Source organism: Urocitellus parryii, chromosome 8, assembly GCF_045843805.1.
Source record: "Urocitellus parryii isolate mUroPar1 chromosome 8, mUroPar1.hap1, whole genome shotgun sequence".
In the NCBI taxonomy this organism is placed as follows: Eukaryota; Metazoa; Chordata; class Mammalia; order Rodentia; family Sciuridae; genus Urocitellus; species Urocitellus parryii.
The window spans coordinates 69,549,204-69,573,986 of NC_135538.1; the positions used below are offsets into that span (position 1 = coordinate 69,549,204).

The following is a 24,783-nucleotide window of genomic DNA, read 5'->3' on the forward strand; positions in this document are numbered from 1 at the left end:
ACTCTTAATTACATGCCTACCTACATTTTAAATTTTCGATACAGAGTTTCACAAAAATATTAATCATTTATACAGGGCACTAGAGAGGTTGTACTCTCCAGGCATATTTATTTGAGTGGTTTTTACTGTTTGTTTTTGGTTGCATATCTTCAGGTTTTCGCATGCCAGTAAAAAATTAAGCTTTTTTTCTAGAATTTATGGAATGTTTTAGTTTAGAAGAACCCTTGTAAAATGATGATCAAATTTTCATAGTCTGCAAACTGAATACTTTAGAATTATTTGATATATTTTAGGCTTTTAGATTTTGGAACACTAACAGAAACCTTCAAGTAGTACTTTAATTTTTATAAGCTAATGTACTGCTGGGCATAGAGGCACACACCTGTAATCCCAGCTTCTTACGAGGCTGAAACAGGCGGATCCAAGTCTGAGGCCAGCCTGGGAAAATTAGATTTTGTCTCAAAATAAAAAGGGCTGGAGTTATATCTCAGTTGTAGTGCACTCCTGGGTTCAATCCCAAATACTAAATAAATAAATGAAATAAATTTTCATATGCTTTATGAAAGTGTATGGATTTCAGAGCACTTTCTTTGTTCAGCAGGATGATTGTGCAGTTTCCTTAAATACAAATTAAGTGATTTTTTTCTAAGTGGTGAAAGAAAGATTGAATTAATTTCTTCTTTTGAAAATAACTTAGGCAAGGAAGCTTGAATTAATTCATCATATGAACTAATTGGTTAAAATTTGCCTGTAGAAACCTCGGCCCTCAAGATATGTGTATAAGAAAGCAACTTAGTCTTTGTGGTTACTTGAGTAACCACAACTTGAGTCAAATAAGTTTTTTAAATTGTGGTTGTGCTCATATGTGATTTGTCTAATTTGAGAATACTTTTCTCTTTTTTCCCCTAAATTCTATTTTTTTTGGTCCAGTGAATAATTTCAGTATCATATCTCAAATTCATAAAAAGATATCTAAGCCTATCTTATTGATATTTAAAATATTCTGATAATTATTCTATGTCATATCAGTCTCACTTGTCAAACTATTAGTCATTGCAACAATTTGGAAGTTTACATCATTGGTAAATATGTAAGGAACATAAATGTGTTTCATGTAATTATGAGAAATAATACTATTCTATTCCATATGTTCCTCTAGAGAAATATTTATTATTATTTCTTTCAAGACTGTCTAGACTTCATATAAACTAGAGGCTTAGGTAGGTGCATGGCATTGTCCAGAGTTGACATTTTGAAGGGAGAAGATTATACTATCATCATCTTTGTCAAATCAGAAACTTAGGCCTCTCCAAATTCAGTATGCCTTAGGGAAAGTAAAGCAGCATCTATGCTACAGTCAGATCTCACAAGATAATTCAGATATACTCTTTAACAGAATTTAATTTGTGTTAAGGAAATTTTAAATTGTGAATTTTTTTTTTTGTTTGTTTGGTATATATAGTACTTTCCAGGAGCAGATGAGCCATTACAGTATCCTTGTCAGTATTCAGATGAAGGACAGAGCAACTCTGCCACTAGTACAGGTAAATGGATAGATTGGAAGAATAATATCCTGATTTTTTTTCTATCTTTTCCCCATGAATTATAATCAAGAAAGAATGAATGATGCATTTGCATTTTAATTCCTTCATTTCATATGATCAGCTGCAATTTGAGATTCCAGGTGCATCATTCTTCATGAAGGTATCTAGATTAAACCTGCTTCCAAGTCTTGGAATTCTTACATAATTTAAAGATTGACTATTATATTGCTGTGAATATCATTCTTAATTTGAAAAAATAGTTTTTACAAAGATATTGCTAGATCAAATAGTATTAGAAATTATTGTAAATGTATACAACATGTTTCTTCTTTATGAATGCCCTACTTTTGGGTTTTTGCTAAGAGTCTCTTATTTAAGAAGCTGTGCTTTAGTTGAAAGTTCCTCATTTTCTAAAATATGAAGTAGTAATAAGAAATGGTAGTTTGTGGTAATCAAAAAATAGTAGAGGGCTGGGGTTGTGGCTCAGTGTAGAGTACTTGCCTAGCATGTGTGAGGCACTGGGTTCGATTCTCAGCACCATATATAAATAAATGAGTGAAATAAGGTCCATCAATAGCATGCATGTATATATATATATATATATATATATATGGAAATAGCATTCTAACTTAGAAATATTATACTTCTCAAAATATTTTGCATTTTTGTTACCATATTACATCTACAAGGTAAGTATATACATGTACACATGTTTACCCTACTCTTAAATTTCATTTTTACTGAAATATTTTTAATGTTTTTTTCCCATGCTCAAGAATAGTTTTATTTATTTTAAGTTTCTTTACTGATTGGCTAATTATTCTCAAAGTCTAATTTTATTGAAAATTTATTGGGTTGCTCTGAATTCTGAAGTGAACTTCTCTAGAATTCTGTCATTACCTTCTCCCTTTACTCCCAAACCCTCTCCTCCTTTCCATATTGTGACCTTGAGTCCTTTGATCCTCCCACCTTTTCACTGACCTTCAGACCTCTTAGGTTCTTTTTTTCCTTCATACCTCCACTTAATTCTAGTAAACTCTGATATTCCCTTGGAAATTTACTCTTGGGTGGTGAAATCAGCCTGATTAAATATGACACTTAGCTACTTCTTGCCTATGCCAGTGCAGCTGAAGGTGACTGGAGATAGCACATATTTATAGTCCTCAAGTGCATATGTAGCACTGCTGTACAATTGTACAATTATTAGTCCATACTTTGACCTCTTTCCTCAAACTTCAAACACTTCCTCTCCACATCTCACTCTCAGCTAACCTTGTTTGCTATTTCTTTGAGGAAACTGGAATAATCAGAAGAAAGCTTATACAGGCTCCCCCAGTATTCACCTACTTAACCTGCATCTGTACCTATATGTATTCTGTGTTTTCTCCCATTACTGTGGCTGAACTATCCAAGTTTCTAGCCAAAGGCAAACCTTTCTGCTCAAGCCCTATATCCTATCTGCCCTTCCCCAAAATTCTCTCTGTTGTATTATCAATTTTAGCCTTTCTACTAGGATCATTTCCAGAGTAAATATGGTCTATATTTGAAATTCCTAGCTTTTTTCATCCCATTTTATCTAACAGCAATGCCAATCAGATTTCAGTTATACCACTGTTTCAGAACTGTTCTTGTTAAGGTGACCAGTTATTTCTATTACTAAATTTAATGATTTAATGAGTGATTTTTCATTTGATATACTTTATTTATTATCTCCTTTTTCCTCTTTTTTTTTTTTTTTTTTTTTTTTTTGGTACTAGGGTTTGAACCCAGGTGTGCTTAACCGCTGAGCCACATCCCCAGCCCTTTTTATATTTTATTTAGAGACAGGGTCTTGCTGAGTTGCTTAGGGCCTTGCTAAATTGCTGAGGCTGGCTTTGAACTCTTGATCCTCCTGCCTCATCCTTCTGAGTTGATAGGATTACAGGCATGCACCATCTTCTTCTTACCATCACTTTCTTCATTTATTTTCTCCAAGACATTACATTAGCCTGAGTTTCATTTTAGGTCTCTCGCCATTTTGTTCTGTTTTCTTTGCTTTTTATTCCTATCTCCTCAACCTACAAATGTCATCATATTAAGGCCTCTAATCAATTTAGTTATGTACATTTCCTTGATAACCTCTTCTAATACCAGGGCTTTATATACCATCAACTTACTGATGTTTTTCTTTATTCCATACTTGAAATTCATATTCATATATTCAGTTAATATATCTAATAAGAATTCAAATTTAACATTTTCGAAACTGAGTTCCTGTTACTTCATTTAAACTTACTCACCTTCTTGTTTTTTCCATCTCGGTTAATAGCCCTTAGTTATACTAACTTAGAGTGTAAACCTTAACTTATGACTACTAGATTATTAGGCATTTTGACTCACTTTTTTGTACTATCCTTAAGTGTTATTTCTATTCATGTCTTGCCACTCGAGAAAAGTACTTTGGTTGCATGCTATTGAATGAAGCACTTGTGGTATTCTCAACCTGTGGTCATAATGTTTCTGCTTTCCTAGGCTCATTCATGGACATTGCTTCTACAAATACTAGTAATAAAAGTGACACTAATATGGAGCAAGTTCCTGCCACAAATGATACTATTAAACGCTTAGAATCAAAATTATTGAAAAATCAAGCAAAGCAACAGGTTTGTTACATTTTTAAAAGTAAACTTATAGTAACCTTGCCAGTTGTCATAACATTAAACTAACTGAAATTAATTATTTGTCATCTTCTATTATATAAATACTGATTCTTCTTTTATTGGAGGGGGTGTGGGTAGCAGGGATTGAATTCAGGACACTCAGCCACTGAGCCACATCCCAGCCCTGTTTTGTATTTTATTTAGAGACAGGGTCTCACTGAGTTGCTCAGCACCTTACTTTTGCTGAGACTGGCTTTGAATTCACAATCCTCCTGCCTCAGCCTCCCCAACTGCTGGGATTACAGATGTGTGCCACCATGCCTAGCATGACTCTTCTTCTTGAAGCAGACAAATGAGCTTAAGAAGAGAGATATAATGAGTTTCTCCTGCCATTTACTACCAAACAAGTTGTTTTTCCTTGATGACTGCTGTCTCTGCCAAGTCAACAACCCCATCTCTGTGATGACCCCCTCACTTTATTGATTGGTGCTTAAAAATGTATAGTGGACAGATTTAGGCTGCACCATCCACTTAAAGGAGTTGTCCTAAATGTGTCTTCATGCTGTTCATGTTTATTACATTGTTGACTTGAAAATATTTTTTTAGGAGCAATTTTTGTTCTTGTTTGCAGCATTTAACTAATAATGGGCATTTAACTCCTAACTCTAGTGACTGCCCTTTCATAAAGATAGTATCTCAGCTTGCTTTTCCTTCTTCTGTTGCTCCCTGTTTCTTCAAATTTCCCTCCTTCAGAAAAGTAGAGGATCCTTAAGAATTCCACTTGGCAATCTTCCTCCTTCTATGCTGCCCAAGATTTCTAAATCTAAACAACTTAAGTAATTCAAAATGACCTATAATTTTAACAGAGTGAATCTGGACGTTTAAGCCTGGGCGCTCAACTTGGCAATCTTCCTCCTTCTATGCTGCCCAAGATTTCTAAATCTAAACAACTTAAGTAATTCAAAATGACCTATAATTTTAACAGAGTGAATCTGGACGTTTAAGCCTGGGCGCCTCCCGTGGGAGCAGTGTGGAGAGTTTGCCCCCAACCTCCGAGGGCAAGAGGATGAGTGCTGACATGTCTGAAATAGAAGCCAGGATTGCTGCCACCACAGGTAAAAAGGAACCACAAGTCCAAAGAGGAGTGAAATATATATAATCCTTTTTGGCATAGTAATTGCAGTTGTTTTAGTGGGGTTGTCAGAGTTTGTTTGTTTGTTTGTTTTTTTCCCTAAGCAATAACTTATATATTTACGTCAAATTCCAAATGAGGAAAGTATGACTTATAAGTTTTTTTGGATTATAAAATCTGTCTTCCCATTACAAATTTTATTAAAGATAATTCTTTCTGTTCAAACATGAGCTGACAGTCTTAAGTGATAAATTGAAATATAGCCAACTCCAGAATGTTTATAGGGATTTTGAGTGATTTTACTAGATATTTGTGTTGAACTTAGATAATAGCAAGTATGAAGTTAGTTAAAAAATATATTCCGGATCTGGCTATGATTCAGCCTTACTATGTGCTTCTCCTTCCTTCTAGTGGGAAAAATAGCTAAGTTGGTTGTGGTTAATTCATTTAATCATAAAATAAAAAGAGAGTAATAATTGTATTGGATCTTGGAAAAACTAGCATTTAAATTCCATTTTGTCAGTTATTAAAATTATTAACCACAGAAGAACTAGTCAGCCCAAACTAATTATGTATTTTATTACCCAAGTAAACTGACAACTTTCTTTTCTAACCAGGTCTCATTTTACTACTGCTTATTTAATTTGGGATTTTTTGGTTTTGTTTTGTTTTCTCCTGATTTTTCCCATGGTAGAGGGGAGCTGATTACAAAAAGTAAACACATTTTTTTGTGGAGAATATGAAAATGTAAACAAAAACCTATATAATTATCCTATTAAGAAATAAACACTTAATATTTTTGTGTAGTTACCTCTAGTCTTTTAACTTAGAATACATATAACTGTGTGTTTTCCATGTATTTTTACATATATATTTTTTAACTTAGCTAACTAGGTTTTATTTTTTTAGGTCTTTTCATTTTTTTTTTTTCTGAATAGAATATTCTCATTTTATGTAAAGCTCTTCTCAGAAAGAAGTAGTCCAGATGAACCATCGTACTATATACTTATCTTCAATTCATCATGATAACTGATTTAATCAGTCAATACTAGACTCCATTAGATATACAACAGAGTATCCAAAATAATAGTGTCCATAATACATAAGCCTTGTTTTTCATACATAAACAAGTTTAGAGGTAGTCTCTGTGATTATCAGGAAGCTGGTCTTCCTTTCTCTCTCTGTTATAAGCCTGTTATATAGCTTCTGTTCTCAAGATTACCTTATGGTCCAAAATGGTTATTATAGTTTCAGTCATCACTTCTACATTCCAGACAGCAGGAAGGAAGAATCAGGGAAGGATGAAAGGGCAGCCAACCTTTTTAAAGGAGCTTTCTAGAACAATTTTCACAAAGATGTCATTGGCCAGAGTAACATAGTGGTCCAATGCTCACACATAGCTTCTAGTGAAGAAGGGATCTGGGGTCATTTATCTGGGAATATTGCATCTTAATTAAAGTCAGAGCTCTGTTGCCAAGAAAGAAGGAAAAAGAGAGATTGGCAGGGAACTAACAGTCTTTGTAGAAACAATCAAGCTGAGTTTAGGTCACCAACCACTGACAAGCCATAAGTCAAAAGTATTTTTGTGGAGTGGGCTTGATGAACTCTGCCCACAGAGACATACCCCCACATTTTGGGGGAACCTTTTTCAGTTCAGGGATTGTCAAGATATATTCACCCAGTATTGATTATACCTTAAAACAGAAAGTAGTGTTGTCATAATAGTTTCATGCTGGTGTTATTTTTCTAGTCAAGAATTGGAATATAATTATTCATAGAAATGATATTTCACTAGGTTAAGGGTAACCATGTACTTTAAAATTACCCTATCCTACCTGCCTAAATGTAGGACAAATACTATTGTACATCCTTTGAATTTTACATAATTTAAAATTTTTAGTGAATTGTCTTAGTTTGAAGGTTTATACTACAACTTCTTACAACCTTCATGTTTAGCAGGAATAGATTCTAAACTTTGGAAATCGTAGTTTCAGTTTATTAGATATATGTGTAAGTATTTATAATTACGAAAGCATGTACATTGCATACTTTGATTCTATATTTATTGTTTAATTACTGAATTTTACTTTATAGTGCACATCAGGAAAACACCTAATTTGAAACTATATTTCTGTGTTTGTGTAATTAAAACAAATATGGTAGCTTATTTCTTATTAACTCCTTTTTTCCTTCCTACCTTCCCTCCCCTGCCCTCATCGCATATCATTGGTTTCATATAGATAGATTATTTCTATGAACACATTTGAAATTTAGTTTCCTCATTACCCTGCAGCTTTGTCTGTGTCTCTTTTTTTTCCCTTGCTAATTAAAACCAGTGTGTGAAACTTCTTGTATTGTTAGTTGTTTGCTCTGTAATCATGCCTTTTCTAAGCATGGATGAATAGTTAGATAGTTCTGCATGCCAACATGCATGAAATGTTATTAACATAATTATATGAGAATTATTCTGTTTTTGTAGTTAATCATTTTCTGTGTTACTATTTGTGGTTGTTTGCATGTATACTGTGTATATGTGTTTTTGCAGCCTATTCCAAGCCCAAACGGGGCCACCGTAAAACCGCTTCATTTGGCAACATTCTGGATGTCCCTGAGATCGTCATATCAGGTATCATAGACCACCTGAGTTGGTCTAATAGCTATGGAACCGGAATAATGATCCTGGTACTTTTTAAATGCTTCTTGCTCCAATTTTTAGGACATGAAAATTGATACCTTGCATGCAGTAATTAGGAAGACAGATTCAAAACTACACAATTGTACTGAAACGGGCAAAGCCCCCACCTCTCATATAGCCAGGATAAAATAAAAGGGAAAGTAAATCTTTTCACAGAATGGAGAACACCAACCAAGAATTCTGCCAACTTCCTCTCATTTGGGAAATGAATATATGAACTCAACTCAGACCTTTTTTGCACCCAGCAGAAAAGGAAACAACTGTTTGAATTTTTTGTTGTCCTGGGTTCCTTTCCTCCTCAAGTTACTACTTTTGAGGCTACCTCTAGTCTTTCTGTTCCAGCCCCTTTTTGTTGGCAACAAATTAATATGAAGTTGAGAGAAGAGAGTTGCCAGAAACAAAGTAAAACAAAGGAAGATTTGCTGTTCTGCAGAGTATCTTGCCCCCCCCAAAAAAAAGTAAAACAAAGGCTAGTTCTGGTTCTTTAATCAGGAAGACCTTACAAATTACCTGTTTTTGTACCTAATTTATGTCAGATTGGTAAAATACTTTAATATCTTGTAGTCATTTCATAGAGAAATATGAATTACCATTTCTAATACAAGCTTAAATGGCATATTGACCTTCAGTATTGACTAACATATATGTTAATTTTATCAAAATTATCCTTTACCCCTCTACTATAGGCTTTTCTTTCACCTTTCTCCCTGAATTTTGATAAAGAGTTGCACAGTATTCCTTACAGTATTATGTATGTGACTGCATGAAAGCACTCTGTACTTTGCCTGTGATTGTGCTTTCAGCAAAAGTGCTTATATTGTAGTTGTAGTGATTTATTTTACCTCTGAACTGAAAACTCTGTAAGGATAGAGACTGAGTCTCTGTTGTTATCAATTATATCAGTAATAGTTGGCTCACTTCTTCAAATATTGAACATAGTGTTTAAATAAATAGGTGTTTATTAGATAAAGAAAGAAACCATTATTGATCATGTCCAGAAACTAGGAACTAGGTTACAAAAATATAAATTATACAATTAGGGGGCCATTTTGTCTATATAAAATTATTTTATATTTTCACTAGTTACAAAAGCAGTTTCTTATTTTACAACATTATCACTATTTGTTGTTCAAAGAAAAGCATTAATTCATGTCTTACATAATAATTTTTCATTGAATCAGGAATGCTTTATAATTAAAGTATTTGTGATCATTTTACTTACATGCTGAAAGATATATTTATGAAGGAATAATACTATGATGAAAGAAGGGGTGCATTTAAACATACGTACTACCGAGCTGTGATTACCTTAAATGTGTAAGAAAATAAAACATTTAGACAAACAGCAATACAATCAATTAGGTTTTATGGATAAGCATTAAGAACTGTGTGTGTGTGTGTGTGTTTGTTTAGTAATGCAACTATTACTATACAAGATTAGGGAAGATGGAAGAGAAAAGAATAATAGCTTATGTTTTAGTCAGCTTTTTCGCTACTGTGACCAAATGGCCCCACCAGCACAACTGTAGAGGAGGAAGAGTTTATTTGAGGGCTCATGGTTTCAGAGGTCTCAATTCATAGACAGCTGACTCAATTCCTCAGGGCTCCAGGTGAGACAGGAACAACATGGAAGAAGAGTATGGCAGAGGAAAGTGGTACATGGTGATCAGGAAGCACAGAGAGTCCACTCACCAGATACAAACATATACCCAAAGCCACACCCACCCCAATTCCCATCTCCTCCAGTCACACCCTACCATTTCAGTTATTCCCTGTCAGGAGATTAAATCACTGATTGGGTTGACTCTTACAATTCAATTGTTTCTCCTTTGAACCTTCTTGCATTGTCTCATAGGTGAACTTTTGGAGAATGCCTCACATCCAAACCATAACAGTTGACAACTGGCAAAAGTTACTGGCTTTTAAGTAATAGAGGCCAGGGATGCTTACTAAACATCCTATAACATACCACACAGGTCCCACAACAAAGAATTAGCCAGTTTGAAAAATTAACAGTGCTGAAACTGAGAAACCTTGGTTAGATGCTCTTTGTGATGTACAAAGTAGTTTAAAGTGCATCATATTAATTGACCTTCATTTAGCCTTATTAGCAGTGAAGTTAGCAGGTAAATTTATAGCCATTTTTCAAAGAACTTAGATCTAATGATGGTTTTCCCAGAGTTACACAGCAGCTAGGACCCCAGCCCTCATGTTCCCACCACTTGCATTTTCACTCCTACTCTAATATTAAATTTGTTACACATAGTTTATACAAGCTTGACTGCTATTACAAAATTAAATTCTAAAATATGATTCACAAAAGTAAAACTTTCCAAATACTGAAATTATAATTATAAGAATGAATATGTGAAAGTTTTTGAGTCTATGTTGGAGAATACCTCACATCCAAACCATAACAGTTGAAGTATATAAAATATTTTGCCTGGTTCCCTAAAAAGCCTGAATTTAATTGTTATTTATTGTTTACAGTATCATTCTTAGAAATGAAAAGAAATTTTAGATTATGATTTCAGTTGGATTTAGATCTCTTAACCTAAACAGATTTAATGAATGTTTACTTTCAATTTCAGGTAAGGACATTTGGCTATCCTCTTTGTTTGTTTGTTTTTAATAGACAGTGAGATAAAGTAGTAAAGTGAAGTAAGTAGAATATGAAAAGACTGAAACATATTTAACAGAAGAGTGGATGAGTAGTTAGGTTTCTGATGCTTTTATACTGTTGCTTTTCTCTGGGAGTTTCAAATATTTTAGGTATTGGCAAACCGATTGACTTACTTTGTAGAGTACCGGTTAGAGGTAGGCAGATACTCTTCAGGGGCACACCTAGACATTATTTTGCTTGCTTTACCAAGATGAGAATATAACCTTTCTAAAACTAAATTTGATTGAAGAAATAATGGATATTAGTGTTTGTAAACATTCTTTTTAACTGGATAAATTATTAAATATATCCTTCTAAATAATGTAGCACTAATATAAAGAGATAGTTGAATACAAAGAATTGAGTTTTTCTAAATCTGGCATATTCATACAAGGTATCTGCAAGCACAGATAAGTGTCATTAATTATTGTAAAGATAGTGTCATTAGCAAATATAAACCTTTGATTAGGGATGCTGGGGCCCAAGAGGAACTAAGATATCTATGCCTATTTCTGTCACTTATTCCCACCATACTTTTAAAGTATTTTTGTGTATTGTGACTAATAAAGAAGTTAATTTTACATTGAATATTTAGGAGTCCACCATATTGTAGTCTACCAAGATTATTTTTTATAATATTAAAAAAAATTAGCATAATAAATCTGGTTTATTAGAAGGCACAATTCAGCAGGAAGTAATAATTGCTCTCATTTGATAGGAGAATTTAAGAATTTAAAATTTAAAAACAAAACTGAAAAACCTACCTGAAAGGTCTAAAGGAAGAGGCAGAATTTGCTAAAAGTGGTTTAAGAATATGAAATTTGTGGTAGCCTAAATAAGAATACATTTTAAATTACATATTCAGTTTACCATGAAACAGGAATTTAATACTGCAATATAAGATGCTATATAAAATTTTTAATCATTTTACACATGAGAATAACATCCTATAATTTTTAATATTCTAATTTAAGAACCTTAAATTTCCTCAAATTTTGGTTAAGAGAAGTCTTTACGCAAGTACAGTATTGTTTTTTAAGTGAAGAGGGTCATCAGGAACTTTGAAAAAAAATGAGTATAGTTAAAGGGATGGAAATCTGTGAACATATTTAAACCAGTAAGAAAAACTACAGAAGTGGTCTGCCTAGGACTTAAGCTGGCAGTCTCCAGAAGAATTCTAGGATGACTTGCTTAGGAAAGCAATTGTATTTAAAAGAGAAACTTCTTCGAAGAGGTGGATTTTGACTTAAAAACATAACTTTGAAAACAACTGACCTATAAACTGCTTATTGTTTATAGCTGCCTCCCTTTTGATTTGAGGATGGGGAGTAGGCAAAGGTATGTAGCATGAGTTGGCCTCGTGATGTACTCCTTCTGTTGCTCTTACTTAGGAAAAGTCATTCTAAAATATGTATATAGTTTTTCTCTATCATAAGTAAAGAAAGTTTCAGAATTGATCACAGAATGAAATACTCCCATCATATGTGGATTTTAGATTCCTTAATCGAGTGTCTGTTTATATCATGTTGCTCATTTCTTCTACTTTTTTTTTGTTTGCAACATTTGTAATACAGGTGTGCACATATCAAAAAACTATAGAAAAATGTACTACGAGTGCATTTCTGAATCATTCAGTTGCAAAATATTCAGAATCCAAATGTTCTGCAAACACATGCAGTGATTTTCATTTGCAGTACTATGAGATTGATTTTTATATTCATATTTCTAAATTATGACTTAAACTTAATATTGGAGCAACAAGTATTTGTTGATTGCAATCCTTTTTTGCTTTGTCTGAACTATTTGCCAGGTGGTTTCTGCCATGCTTATGCTAATTAAAATGCATCATCTGATATTGCTTGCTTTAACTCATGCTGTAGCTTGGAGGATTTCTCATTTAATGGTATTTGTTACTGTCTGCTCTTCTTTCCCCTGCTTCCTTAAGTTTTTACTCCTTTTCCTCCTACCCCCCACATAGACTCCAGTTCATTTTTGTTGTTATTGCAGTGATGGTGATGTAATAGTTTATAGACAACATGTGCAGGATGGTTCCTCAGATTCACAAATGTTGCTGATCTGAAAAGAGAATTCCAGACACTTTTACAAGCTTGTCTCATCTATTGCTAATTTTAGAATGAGTGTGTTGAATGAAATGTGCCTAAAATTGCTTATTAGTCATCATGATGGGACTCCTTCTTGTCTTTGGGAAACAGGGATAGTTAAAAGTATTCATAAAAGTATCTTAGTATGCATGGTTCAATAAATACACAGTTCGTTGTTTTAATTTGTAGTGGAAAGTTGGGACTTCTGTGAATAAATTGAAATTTGAAGTAAATTTGAATTCATATTATGCAAAGAAGTCTAAAATGTAAGAAAGAAATGATTTAGACTTTCAGAAGTTGCTATAAATTTTTTTATAGTTTTTATATTCACTACACATATTATTGCATTAAACATTCTTATTCCATCGTAAGGTCCATTTGATTTATATGCAAAACAATAATGAGGTCACATGGCTTAAGCTGTCAAATTATGTTGATTAGTTTAAGAGGATTTTTTAAACTCAGAATCATAAAAATATGAATTTTTTTGCTAATTGGGTCACAGCTATTAGAGTGCATGTTATGAGAACTGCCCACTAGTTGAAAAATTACATAATATAGCTGTCAGAGTCAAAAGAATTTTGAGTATTGTGTCAGCTGTTATGCATGGTATTTTGGTGTTTCCTTTTAGACAGCTGATTTCTCATCTTAGAAGATACTGTATAAACAACCCTGTTCCCAAATAAAAGTGCTGAGTGACACTATTGCTCAATTCATTCCATTTTGCTAAAGACTTAAATTTGTAGCATTCTTTTTTATTTTTATTAAATAAAGCAGGATATATATATATATACACACACACACATATTGCAGCACATTTCAACAATATATATTTGAGAGTGAAATGAGAAGTAAATTTATCTCCAGGAGGAAATTGAGTTGATATTCACAAATAACAAATTACTGGATTCTGACAAACACTAATAGGATTAAGTGTGACTCGGTATAATAAATTTAAGCCTAAGCATCCATTTAGGCCCTGAAACAAGGTACCGCTGCCCATTAAAGTCAGTTGTGTTGTGTCTTACAACATGCTAGCTGTCTTGCTGTAAAAAACTGTAACGTAAGGACCTTGAAATAGATGCCGTCATCAGCTGCAGCCCCCTGGCGTTCATCTATTTAAACACATGACAAAAGATGGTGGAAGAGAGTTCAGCAGCTATTCATGTGGTCGGAATGGTTATTGTATTAGGACATATTCTGTTGTAAGCCAGCAACTTTTGAGTTAAAACACTGCAGCTGTTTCTCTTCCTTTCCTTACATATCCATCTATCTCCCTCTCTCCCTCTTTCTCTCTCTCACACACAATAAACTCACTTTTCTTTTTTCCCCATAAACATTTTGTTTAGATCCAAGGAGCAACAGATGGAAACTTCCTGCTATAGCAGTTATACCCTTATTACCTATTTGAATAGCTTCCATTATTTTACTTTTTTTATTTTTTAAAAGGCAACGGGCAACCAAGACGTAGATCCATCCAAGACTTGACTGTTACTGGAACAGAGCCTGGTCAGGTAAGACTTAACATTCAAATTCTTTGTCTTTGAAAAATAATAGGCAGAAATCAAGCATTAACTATAATATACTCTTCAAAAGTGGTTTTGTGAATTGACCCAAAATTGTGGTTCAGAAGTTCATTGACAATGAACTTAAATATTCAAAAAGCATTGATTCTGTTGTTAATTTAACTGGAAGGATAACTTTCGAAAGTAAGTTTAAACTGCATGAGAAAGTAAATTGCTCGGTATTTCTCTATGTGTATGATTTTTATATACATTTTAATAAAGAAATATTCAATTGTATAATTAATAATTTGTCATTATCATAATACTCTAAAGTGAATCACCAGTGTTACCTCCTTTTTATCAATGAGAGGAGTAAGTAGTTCCCCAGTAAGATGCCTTTCTTCTGGGGTCACACAGGACATTGGCATGTGTTTTAATGTAGCATACCCACTGCACTTATATTTTTGTGAAATATCCTTAAGACAAATATTTAGCAAGCAGTTGGATACACTCCAGAAAGGCATTTATTCCAGTTGTCAAGGTTTTTATTTATATTTCTAGATGTTTTTCTAACCACCCATAATCTTGTTATCACTGCTTCTTTGTAGATAGTCCAGAAAGTGCTATTATTAAACCATTACTGACTAATATAGTGTCTTAACCAACCAGGTATATATAAAAGTAGATCAATCATTAGTTTTTTTGTTATTCAGGTTAATGTATCTAACATATATAATTTGTATAACATTCTCTAAAATGATTGAGAACTGATGAGATGTGTTGTTGTTTTGTTTTCATTTATACTGAAATAAATTTTGTAAGTACAGCATGCATGTGAAGTAGTAAAACTATCACATCATGGTCCTTATTCATGTAAAATTTTAGCATTCTATATTATAAAGAATGTGATTTAATTTGTGATAATTTATATTAGTATTTTATATCCTGAAAAGTTACTTTATTTCATTTTTATGAAAGACTATAAATTTTAGAGATTCTGTGTATTCATTTGTAAAATTTGAAAGCCCTGTATTACCATCATCTTAACTAACTTAACAAAAAATAATTTGAGATATTTAATAAGTATCTTTGATTCTCATTTATCTGGAAATATTTTTATTATACAACTCATTGACTACATGCACATGTACACATATGTTCTTAAAGTACACAGACACTTTTACTTTATGTTTTATGATATTAGTAACTCTAGATCTTTATTCCTCTTATTCAACAGTAAATTTTTCAGTAAATTTTTTTTTTGTGAGGCCCTGGAACTTTTGACTAAAATTTTCCCTTTTTCTTGCCCTCAAATACTTAAAAGCTTTAGTAACAGAGAGTTTGACATCTGGTACTTGCTTTGATTCTGGAGAAGCTTGATGAGCTCGGCCTTTTAAGTTCTGTTTACTATTGCTATTGATATTCCAGTTATGAGAACCTCTAGCCAAGTGCTCTCCCTTTGACTAGGAATGAGAAGCCTGCTCTAAGAGACATGAGCAGTGGCTGCTAGTGTGCATGCTTTTCTGTGGACTCTGGAGAAAGGGCATTGCTTTAATTCAGGAATGTTCTCTTTACACCAAGTCTTATCATTTTCTCATAAGTCCTATATATCTTATAATCGTGATTATTAACCCTTTAATTTACAATGATGCTTTCAGGAACTAAGGCAGACTGATTGTGGGACAGTCATTTGCTTGATTTGTCATAGACTATTCTAAAAGATTTGGGTAAGGGAAAGTTTTATATGACTGTAACTTCTGTTCTAAAACAGTTGGTGTGCAACCATTATACAGCCAGTTTCTAAAACTGATCCATTCTTTCAAAATTACTTAAGCATTATAACCTTAAAATGCCTAATGTCCCTTTTGGAATAAACTGACAAAGAGTAACCCTAATATATTATGAAAACATTTTCCCCTGAAAAGTATGTGATAAATGACCACTAAATTGAACTTTAAAAAATTACTGGTAAATACTCATTATTTGAAGGACAAAAGTATTCATAATGTGGATTCCTAATACTTTGAAGGTATAGTTCTTTCCTGATAAAGCAGTGATAAGCTGGTTTTTCTGTTTTAGTTTTTGCTTGTTTTTTTCTGGTCATGGAAATTGATAAACAGCATGAAGAAAAGAATTTTGTCTAGCAAGTACATCATCAGAGAGAAAGAATTTACTGATAAAAGTTAACATTACATGTCATTAAAGAAAGTGAACCAACCAAAGTTATTTACTTTGGCTCTTGACTTGATACAATCTCAATAAAATGACTTACACTTTTCACCTGTAAACTGGAATTGGTTGTGAGACAAATAGTGAGCAAAAAAAACTTCTTAACTAAAGGTAGCAAGTAAGCATATGTGTTATATGTGTTAAAGGTTGTCTCTTCGCAGTGTACAACTTACTTTTAACCATGGTTTGCAGTTAATTCAGGACATTTATTAAACACTTACAATGGGTATGGCCCTCCTAGAGGCTTTGAGAAAGACAAAAGAAACACTAGATATCCAAGAACTGATCTGACACTGAGGTGTCAGTATTGTTAGAAGTTGTTCCGACTCTCACAGTTGTCTATATTATTACGTACGAGACATCATCTTCTAGACCCCAACATCAAACATGGCTATGCTGAGACCATGGTAAAATGAGACAAAACAAGCCCAGTTTATAATGCTGTCTAAACACAGACAAAAAAAAATTCGATACCACCCACAAAATACCAAACATTGCCCTCTTCCACCTAATATGAGTGCTACTTTACTATTTTACTTCATTCTGGTCTGCCTTCCTTATAGAATTGGCACTCCTGTTGATAGCAGCCATTCTACAGTGAACCTCAACTTCCTTAGAGCCTCCCCAAAATCACTCACCTAAAGGCTAAATTCTATAAAAGTTTCTTTGTAAAACCCTCTTACTGACTGACACACACCATTGTACCATATGATGAGTCATCTTCACAGCAACAAATATTAGACCCAACTCTTAACACAGCAGATCAGTTTCTGGTCGTCTTTGGCTGGGGTACACTGACAATACCAATAAAGCCCAGTCCTCGGGGAGCTTTTAGGGCACATCAAACTTATCTGATCAATTCTCTTATGAAAAAAACTATAGTAATAATAGCTTCCCTTTGTTATACACTAACTTTGAACCAGGCAAGCCCTTATAAAAGGCTTAAGATCAATCTCAATAAAATGACTTTTCACCTGTAAACTGGAGTTATATATTATAATAAGTATATATTATCTAAATCTTAACCCTATATAGAGTAGATATTTTTTTTATTGCTTGATTTGCAGGTAGCTAAACTAAGGATTGGAGAAACTTAGAACCTAAGTCTCAATCTTGCTGCTGTTAACTTGTTACAACCAGGTGTTAATGCAAATTTGATTCATGGCCCAAAAACTCTGCTCTTGATCATTCTATCTTTCATATAAAACTGGATGTAATTTGTGTTAGAGTAATCTTAGTAAATGTTAAAAATTTTGGTTTCTGATAGTCTGCATCATCATTATTTAAATAGTTTTCAGTGATGAGTTCTAACTATCATACATTGAGCAAGGCTAAACTGTAATATTTGTTATGATAATAAGTTTGAACAGAAGACTGCGTAAATTTATTTTTTATACATTTGTGTGAGCCTTTCTGTTCTTGAGAATGCCTACATGCCCCATTTGGAATTCTATACATTGTAGATCTATATTAGAGATTTCTCTTGGAGAGGCTTCAGTCAGTGAAAATTACAACTTCAAACTGATGCAATTATGATAAACTAGTGAACTGGACAGTCTAAATAGTAGCATTGGGCATAAGTTCTTGCCTTAATGAAAATATTTTTCCAGACTTTTAGGTAAGAAATAAAAAGCCAAGCTTTTTTTTTTTTCTTTTTTCAGTATTATAACTTTTAATTCCTTTTTATAAACATAAAATTCTGGTCAAAGGCCAATTCTGGTTCATGTCTACTGATGGTAATTTTCCCCTTCAGTTTAAATTTGGCTTAGTGTTTTTTTGCTGCCTTAAATTGCTCTGTAGCATTTCTGTATACTCATGAACACTTTGCTATCCAATCCTGTAATAAATTATGTTCATATATAATATATATATATATCTCAAACTTTTCAGGTTATATGAGAATAAAATAAAGTAATTGCATATGTCTTGAAGGGAGGAACAAAATGTGTTTTAATAGTTTGATAGTATATGTAGCCATCAGAATTTTTCTAGTGATTAAAAGAAAAAAAGCTACTACATAACCTTCACAGTAGGTTGCAAGCAATAACATAAATTTAACCAGAAATTCGTTAAAATATACATTCCTTGACATATAAAGACTTTAGATCATTTATACATATAAATTTAATTCCATATGGCTTTTCTTATAGCTTTAAAGAAAGTTTTGAAACTTAAACTAAGAATATTAGCTTTATTTCTTAGTTTTGTAGCTATAGAAATCTATACAAGTATAACAAGTGTGTCAAATACCTGAAATGCCAAGAGCTTGGGAAAAGGTGAAAAGAAACAAGTAAAAAAAAGAATTCTCTTGAGAAAGATTTAAATTTCAGGAGTCCTATTCATATTAGGTCCAGATAGCCTTATTTGTTTTAATATTACAAGTGTTCTATGGCCCTTTTTTCCATGTACTAAATCTATTCTTATATTTTGAAGACCTGATTCTTACTTGTACTGTGTCTTGTTTACTCATAACTAATATTGATTATCCTATGTTGCAGTCACATTTACTTTTCCTTTTAAAAATGTTAAAATTTTAGCATAAAATTATACTGACTGGAACCCAGTCTGCCAACACTTTAAAGAAACACTACACTCAATTTACAATAGAGGGCTGAGAGTATAGATGAGGCCATGGGTTCAATCCCCAACACTGCAAAAGATTGAAAAAGAATAAATGATTTACAATATAAATTATAATTATGAGCAAAGCAGTCTACGCTTCTGAAGTCAAGGCTTGCTTTCAGTCAAAGAAAATTAAAAGAACTCAGTGATAATTTCATAATATACTTGATTTATCAAGGCTAACAGTATCTGAAAAGTACTATTTATATACATATAATTACTTTGGTGTATGTTTATTCTTCTTGTATACCAAAGGTAAATAAGTTTAAGCATCCATTTTGTATGTGAATTCCAAAAGCTCATGTTGACATTTTATTCATTGAGTACTTATGTGGATGTTACATAGTTAACTACTTTCTAAAGCCCAGGTAGTATAATATAAAAATATATATGTCCTCTAAAGAAATTAAAGTACTTTTGAAGAATCAAAAACTTTTGAGAATAGCCTGGAGTGGTGACACACACCTATAATCCCAGTAGCTTGGGAAGCTGAGGGAGGAAGAGTACTAGTTCAAGGCCAATCAGAAAATGAAACCCTGTCCATAAATGAAAACAGCTGGTGATGTAGCTTACTGCTAGAGTGCCTTTGAGTTCCCCAATACTCACTCCCACTTATCCCCCCTCAAAAAATTAGAGTAATATAAAGCATCTCAGGCCCAAGTTTATGTAGAAAGTTTTTATAAACATAACCAAAATTCAAAGAAGGAAATATGTCCTTGTAATAGGGTTTAGTCATTTATATGCTTTATAAAAGAACTAATGTTTAAACTAGGAAAGGAATTGTTAAGTGCTACAAGTTTACTCTTATGCCCATCTTGTTTTTACAGCCAGCTTATCCAACATTTAATGAGCATTGTTTTTGTGTCAAGATCTTTAGTGTACATTATTTTATTTGATTTTTACAACTTGATGATATATGTCATACTGATTTCATTTACTTTTAACTTATTTGATTCCATTGAGTTTAGACATTACAGAATTTATCTAAAGTTGAACTACTTATAATTGGCAGAGCAGAAATTCAAACTCTAGGTTTTCTTTGTCTCCAAAGCCAATTTCTTATCTATAACTTCTTCTCATCCACACTTTATAAATGAGGAAGGCTCAAAGAGGTTGAGTTACATATACAAGTTTCTACAGCCAAAAATACCCAAACAGATTTAAACCCAGGTATGCATAGTATTAGACTGAACCTTCTGAAATTCTGGTACAAAAATAGCAGTTTTATGTTGTTCAGTTTCATACATGTGCTGGCCACTTACCCTTGAATGAATTTGGAGTCAGGATGAAAAGCTGGGAGGAAAACAATGGCAGAAAAAATTGTGAGAGGGGAGAGAATCTAGATGGATACTATATACCTGCTGATCAAGAGTCACAAATGCTTGAGAATATCAGAATTGATCCAATAGCAACCAGTAAGTGAATGGTTTGCATTTGATACACTGCTAGGCATTTCATCCTTAAACATAGGGTCTGATTTGGTTCACAGAGAAGCAGAACAGTAACAAAAATGACCACATAATGTTGAAAGAGATCTGAGCTGGACCTTACAGGATCAGGAGGAACAGAATGATGATTGTGATATACAGAACACCTATGTAGAGTGGTATGAATGAAACTGAGGTTTTGGAATGACCAATCTGATTATGGAGTTAAAAATTGCTTATGGTATAGAAAAGCTTTGGAGAATTTCTGAAGAAATTTCAACAGTACCCAATTTTATCAGTTTTTCTTCAAAATTGTTTTATGACTTTTATCCTTGAAATGATTTTAAAAGTTTCTTTTACTATCTAGTATCTAATTCACTGTGCTTTTTCAAGACTTAAAATCATAGAATTTTGACACTGTGTGGAATATTAGAAGCCATCACATTCTTAGCCCAGCCCTATCTCTACAGATAAAGTTAGCAAGTTATTGAAGTGCTAAAGTACCATTTCTTAAGCTGGTTGTGGGTTCATGAGTTTCACTTGTCAGGCTTCATAACTAACAAATTATAATTATATTCTCGTCCGTGTGTGTGCTCGCACACGCACATACATGTGTATGTATTGAAATTATCAAAGATAAAAAAAACTAAAATGGATTTCCTAAGGATTTTTTTAAGCACCTTTTTCTAGTATTACTAGAAGGTTTGCTAGTAATTTTTCTTTTTATACTGTCCTTATTTAGTGATCAGGTTTTACTGCCTTCACAGGATGAATCAGAAAATATTTCTTCTTTTTCTATTTCTTATAGTAAGTTTTTTAAGACTGGGAAAGTCTGTTTCTTGAGTGTTTGATAGAACTTAACTATAAAACTTTTCAAGCCAGTCATGGTGGCACATGCCAGCTCCCAGGGGAGCTAAGGCAGGAGGATCACAAGACGGAGGCCAACCTGGGCAATTTAGCAAGACACTGTCTCAAAATAAAATAAGGACTGGAGATGTAGCTCAGTGATAGACACCTACTATAACAACTCTATGGGTTTTAGTATTTTCTGTGATGAATGGTCATTTTGGTAACTTGTTTATTTTTTAGAGATTTGTGTATTTAACTGCTAATTTGTAAAAATTGACTAGGCACAGTATTTGTTCTATTTTTAAAATATTTTATACTTTTTTTTTTCAGTCCTGAGTATTGAACCCAGAAGCACTTTACTGCTGAGCCACATCCCCAGTCCTTTATTTATTCTTTATTTTGAGACAGGATTTCACTGAGTTCCTTAGGGCCTTGCTATGTTGGTGAGACTAGCCCTGAACTTGCAGTCCACATCTCAAGTCACTAGATCCCAGGCAGGCACCACCACACCCAGCTTACTATTTTTCTTTTAGGGAGGCTTACAGTTCAGTACTCTATCTCACTTTGTAAGTTAGATCCCTGCCTTGCAAACTGTCAGTGCTTCTAGGATTTTTCATATAAATATATGGAATTAAAAATTTTGCTGTATGTTCCTCTTTTAGCTGCATTAAGTTTTTAGTTATGTTTAAATTTAGTTTGAATATTTTCTAGTACTCATTTTGTTTTCTTTAACAAGTGAGTTAGTTAAAAATGTTTTTAAATTAATAAATATAGGATTTTTAAAGTTAGTTTTGAAGTCAGTACAAAAGATAATTGCATTTTGTTTAATATGATCATTTTTTTCTAACTTGGGAGCTTATAATATAAACAGTTTTACAAATGTAGTTCAGGTTTTCTTCTGTAATGTATTTGGGGTTTTGGTCTCTTTATGTATCATATATAGAAGAATATTAAGATTTCTCACTATGATGATAGATGGGTCCCTTTCTCCTTGAAGTTTACTTTATTTATCTGAACTATATATAGGTACAACATATAAATTTTGAATTGTTATAAATTCAAAAATTATAAATTGAACCACTGACTGCTTTGTCTCTTTTTCTAATATTTTTTTTCCTAAAATGTATTCTAATATTATTTTAGGTACTTCATTTTGGGTAGTTTTTTTCTGGTTATCTTTCTTCATTCTTTAACTTTCTGTTGTCCTTTCTGTCTTTCTCTTTCTGAATTAGGTATGTCTCTGTTAAACAGCATTTAATTAATCCTGATAATCTGATTTGGTTTTTGTTTCCCTTTTTCTTTTCAATGTCTTAACTGTAAAATTTAGCCCATTTACACCTGTTAACTTTTACTGGTAAGTTTTGTGCTTCCTCTTATTTCTCTTTTTCTCATTTCTTACCTTCTTTTGGATTGAATAAATATGTTTTTCATCTCATACTTTTTCTTTCTGGTTTGAGAGTTGAATTTTACTACTTCTTTTTAAAAAATTGTACATCTCAGTTATACAGAGCAGTGGGTTTCATTGTGGCATATTTATGCTTACATAAAAACACATTTTGACTGATTTCTGTCCCCAGTGTCTCCCCAACCCTCCTCCTTCCTCCCATTTCCTGCCTCTTTTACTCATCCTGAATGAGGATTTTTAAATCCGTTCTCTTCTTGCTTATGCTGTTGTTGTACATAAATTTATTACTATATTGTTTATTTGTTTGGTATTTCTATTAATTAGTCACTGTTCTGGTCACTTAATATTTTTAGTATGTGGACTGGTACCCTTGTTTATCAGTATTCCTACTTGCATTGTGGGCCTTTCATCCAAGAAAAATTTTTCTTGCTAAGTACATGCTCAGGAATTCCTGTGGTATGAGTCTAGATGATTACATCAGTTTTTGTTCATCTGAAAATGTTATTTGACCTCATTCTTCACATTTTTTTGTTGTTGTTGTTGTTGACTAAACAGTTCTAGACTGGTAGTTTTCAATTCTCACTTTATGGATATTTCACCTTTTTTCTGGCATCTCTTATTGCTGTTGAGATTTTGTAGATAAAGTATTCCTTATAAATGTGTGGGATCAATTGTGTTTCAGATTTAAAACTTTTTTAAGATTTTGGAATATTTTTATATATATAATGAAATATCTTGTGAATGAAACCCAAATCAAACAAAATTCTTTTATGTTTCATATATGCCTTATACATGTAGTCTGAAAATAGTTTTTTAAGCCAAAAAGTGCCTTTTTGTTTTTACATTTTAGTTTTAGATGGACACATGCCTTTGTTTTATTTATTAATTTTAAGTAGTGCTGAGGATTGAACCCAGTGCCTCACACATGCTAGGCAAGTGTTCCACCACTGAGCCACAACCCCAGCCCCTAAAAGTAGTTTTATACAATATTTTTAGTACTCATGTTATGACTGTAACCTGTCACATGAGGTCAGATGTGGAGTTTTCTACTTCTTGGCATTATGACAGCATTCAAAAAGTTTTGGGTTTCAGAGCACTTCTAATTTCAAGTCTTTGGATTAGGAATGTTCAACCTATGAATCGGTCTTTTTTCTCTGGCTGTTTTGTCTATCTTCTATTTGTCTGTTTTCTAGAAGTTGCCTGTATATGTCCCATGTTGATTAAATTCAGGATATGGCTTTTCTCTTATTTTTTTATACTTGAGATTTGTTGTGGTTGGGATTTGTTATATTTTCCACTGATTCTGGAAAATTTTTTTATGGATACACAGTGGAAACATTTTTCTCCCCCCTCCCCAACATCATCCCATACAGAGCCACCACAGAGTCAGGTTGATTTCCTATCACCATTTTGTCAGTAGATTATTCTTTTCCTAGTTTACTCTTTCTCTGAGAAGGACACCTGCCCTAAGTTTTAGGTTTAAACATAAGTTCCTCCAGGCTCACCCATCCTACAAAAGGCTAAGGTTTAATTTTCTGGTGCAACAGGCAGTCAACACAAAACCTCTAGACCATTGGTGTTGTACGATACCCAAGTTTCAGGCCCATTTACCTTTCCTGCTCTCTTGGTCTTGCTTGCTTCAGTCTTGAGTGTTTCTCTTACATTCTTGAAGCTCATTGGTTTAGAGGTGTAATATGTATGCATGAGTACATATAAATTTATATATATATATATATATATATATATATATATATATATATACACATACACACACACACACACATACACACATATGTATATATAATGTCTTTAGGAGTTTTTGTTTGATTTGGTGAGGGCAGTGATTAGGATCGAACTCTACTAGGCAAGCCCTCTACCACTAAGGTACATCCCCAGCCCCTAGTTTATTTTTTCAAGAGTGTTTTAGGACCTCTATGAGTAGAGGTCTGTTTTTTGCCTTTTAAAGGAAATA

General features: G+C 33.0%; 1 protein-coding gene across 4 annotated transcripts in view; it reads left to right on the forward strand.

The window, feature by feature from the left end:
• Map3k7 (mitogen-activated protein kinase kinase kinase 7) overlaps positions 1-24,783 on the forward strand; it is a 64,562-nt gene that overhangs the window by 29,384 nt on the left and 10,395 nt on the right. For 3 of the 4 annotated variants that reach the window (XM_026410873.2, XM_026410886.2, XM_026410880.2), the window contains exons 9-12: positions 1,463-1,544; positions 4,056-4,186; positions 5,169-5,298; positions 14,224-14,288. In XM_026410873.2, coding sequence (XP_026266658.1) covers positions 1,463-1,544; positions 4,056-4,186; positions 5,169-5,298; positions 14,224-14,288 — 408 coding nt within the window. Of the gene's footprint in view, positions 1-1,462; positions 1,545-4,055; positions 4,187-5,168; positions 5,299-7,860; positions 7,942-14,223; positions 14,289-24,783 lie in introns of all 4 variants that reach the window. The other variant, XM_026410894.2, reaches the window with a different exon arrangement.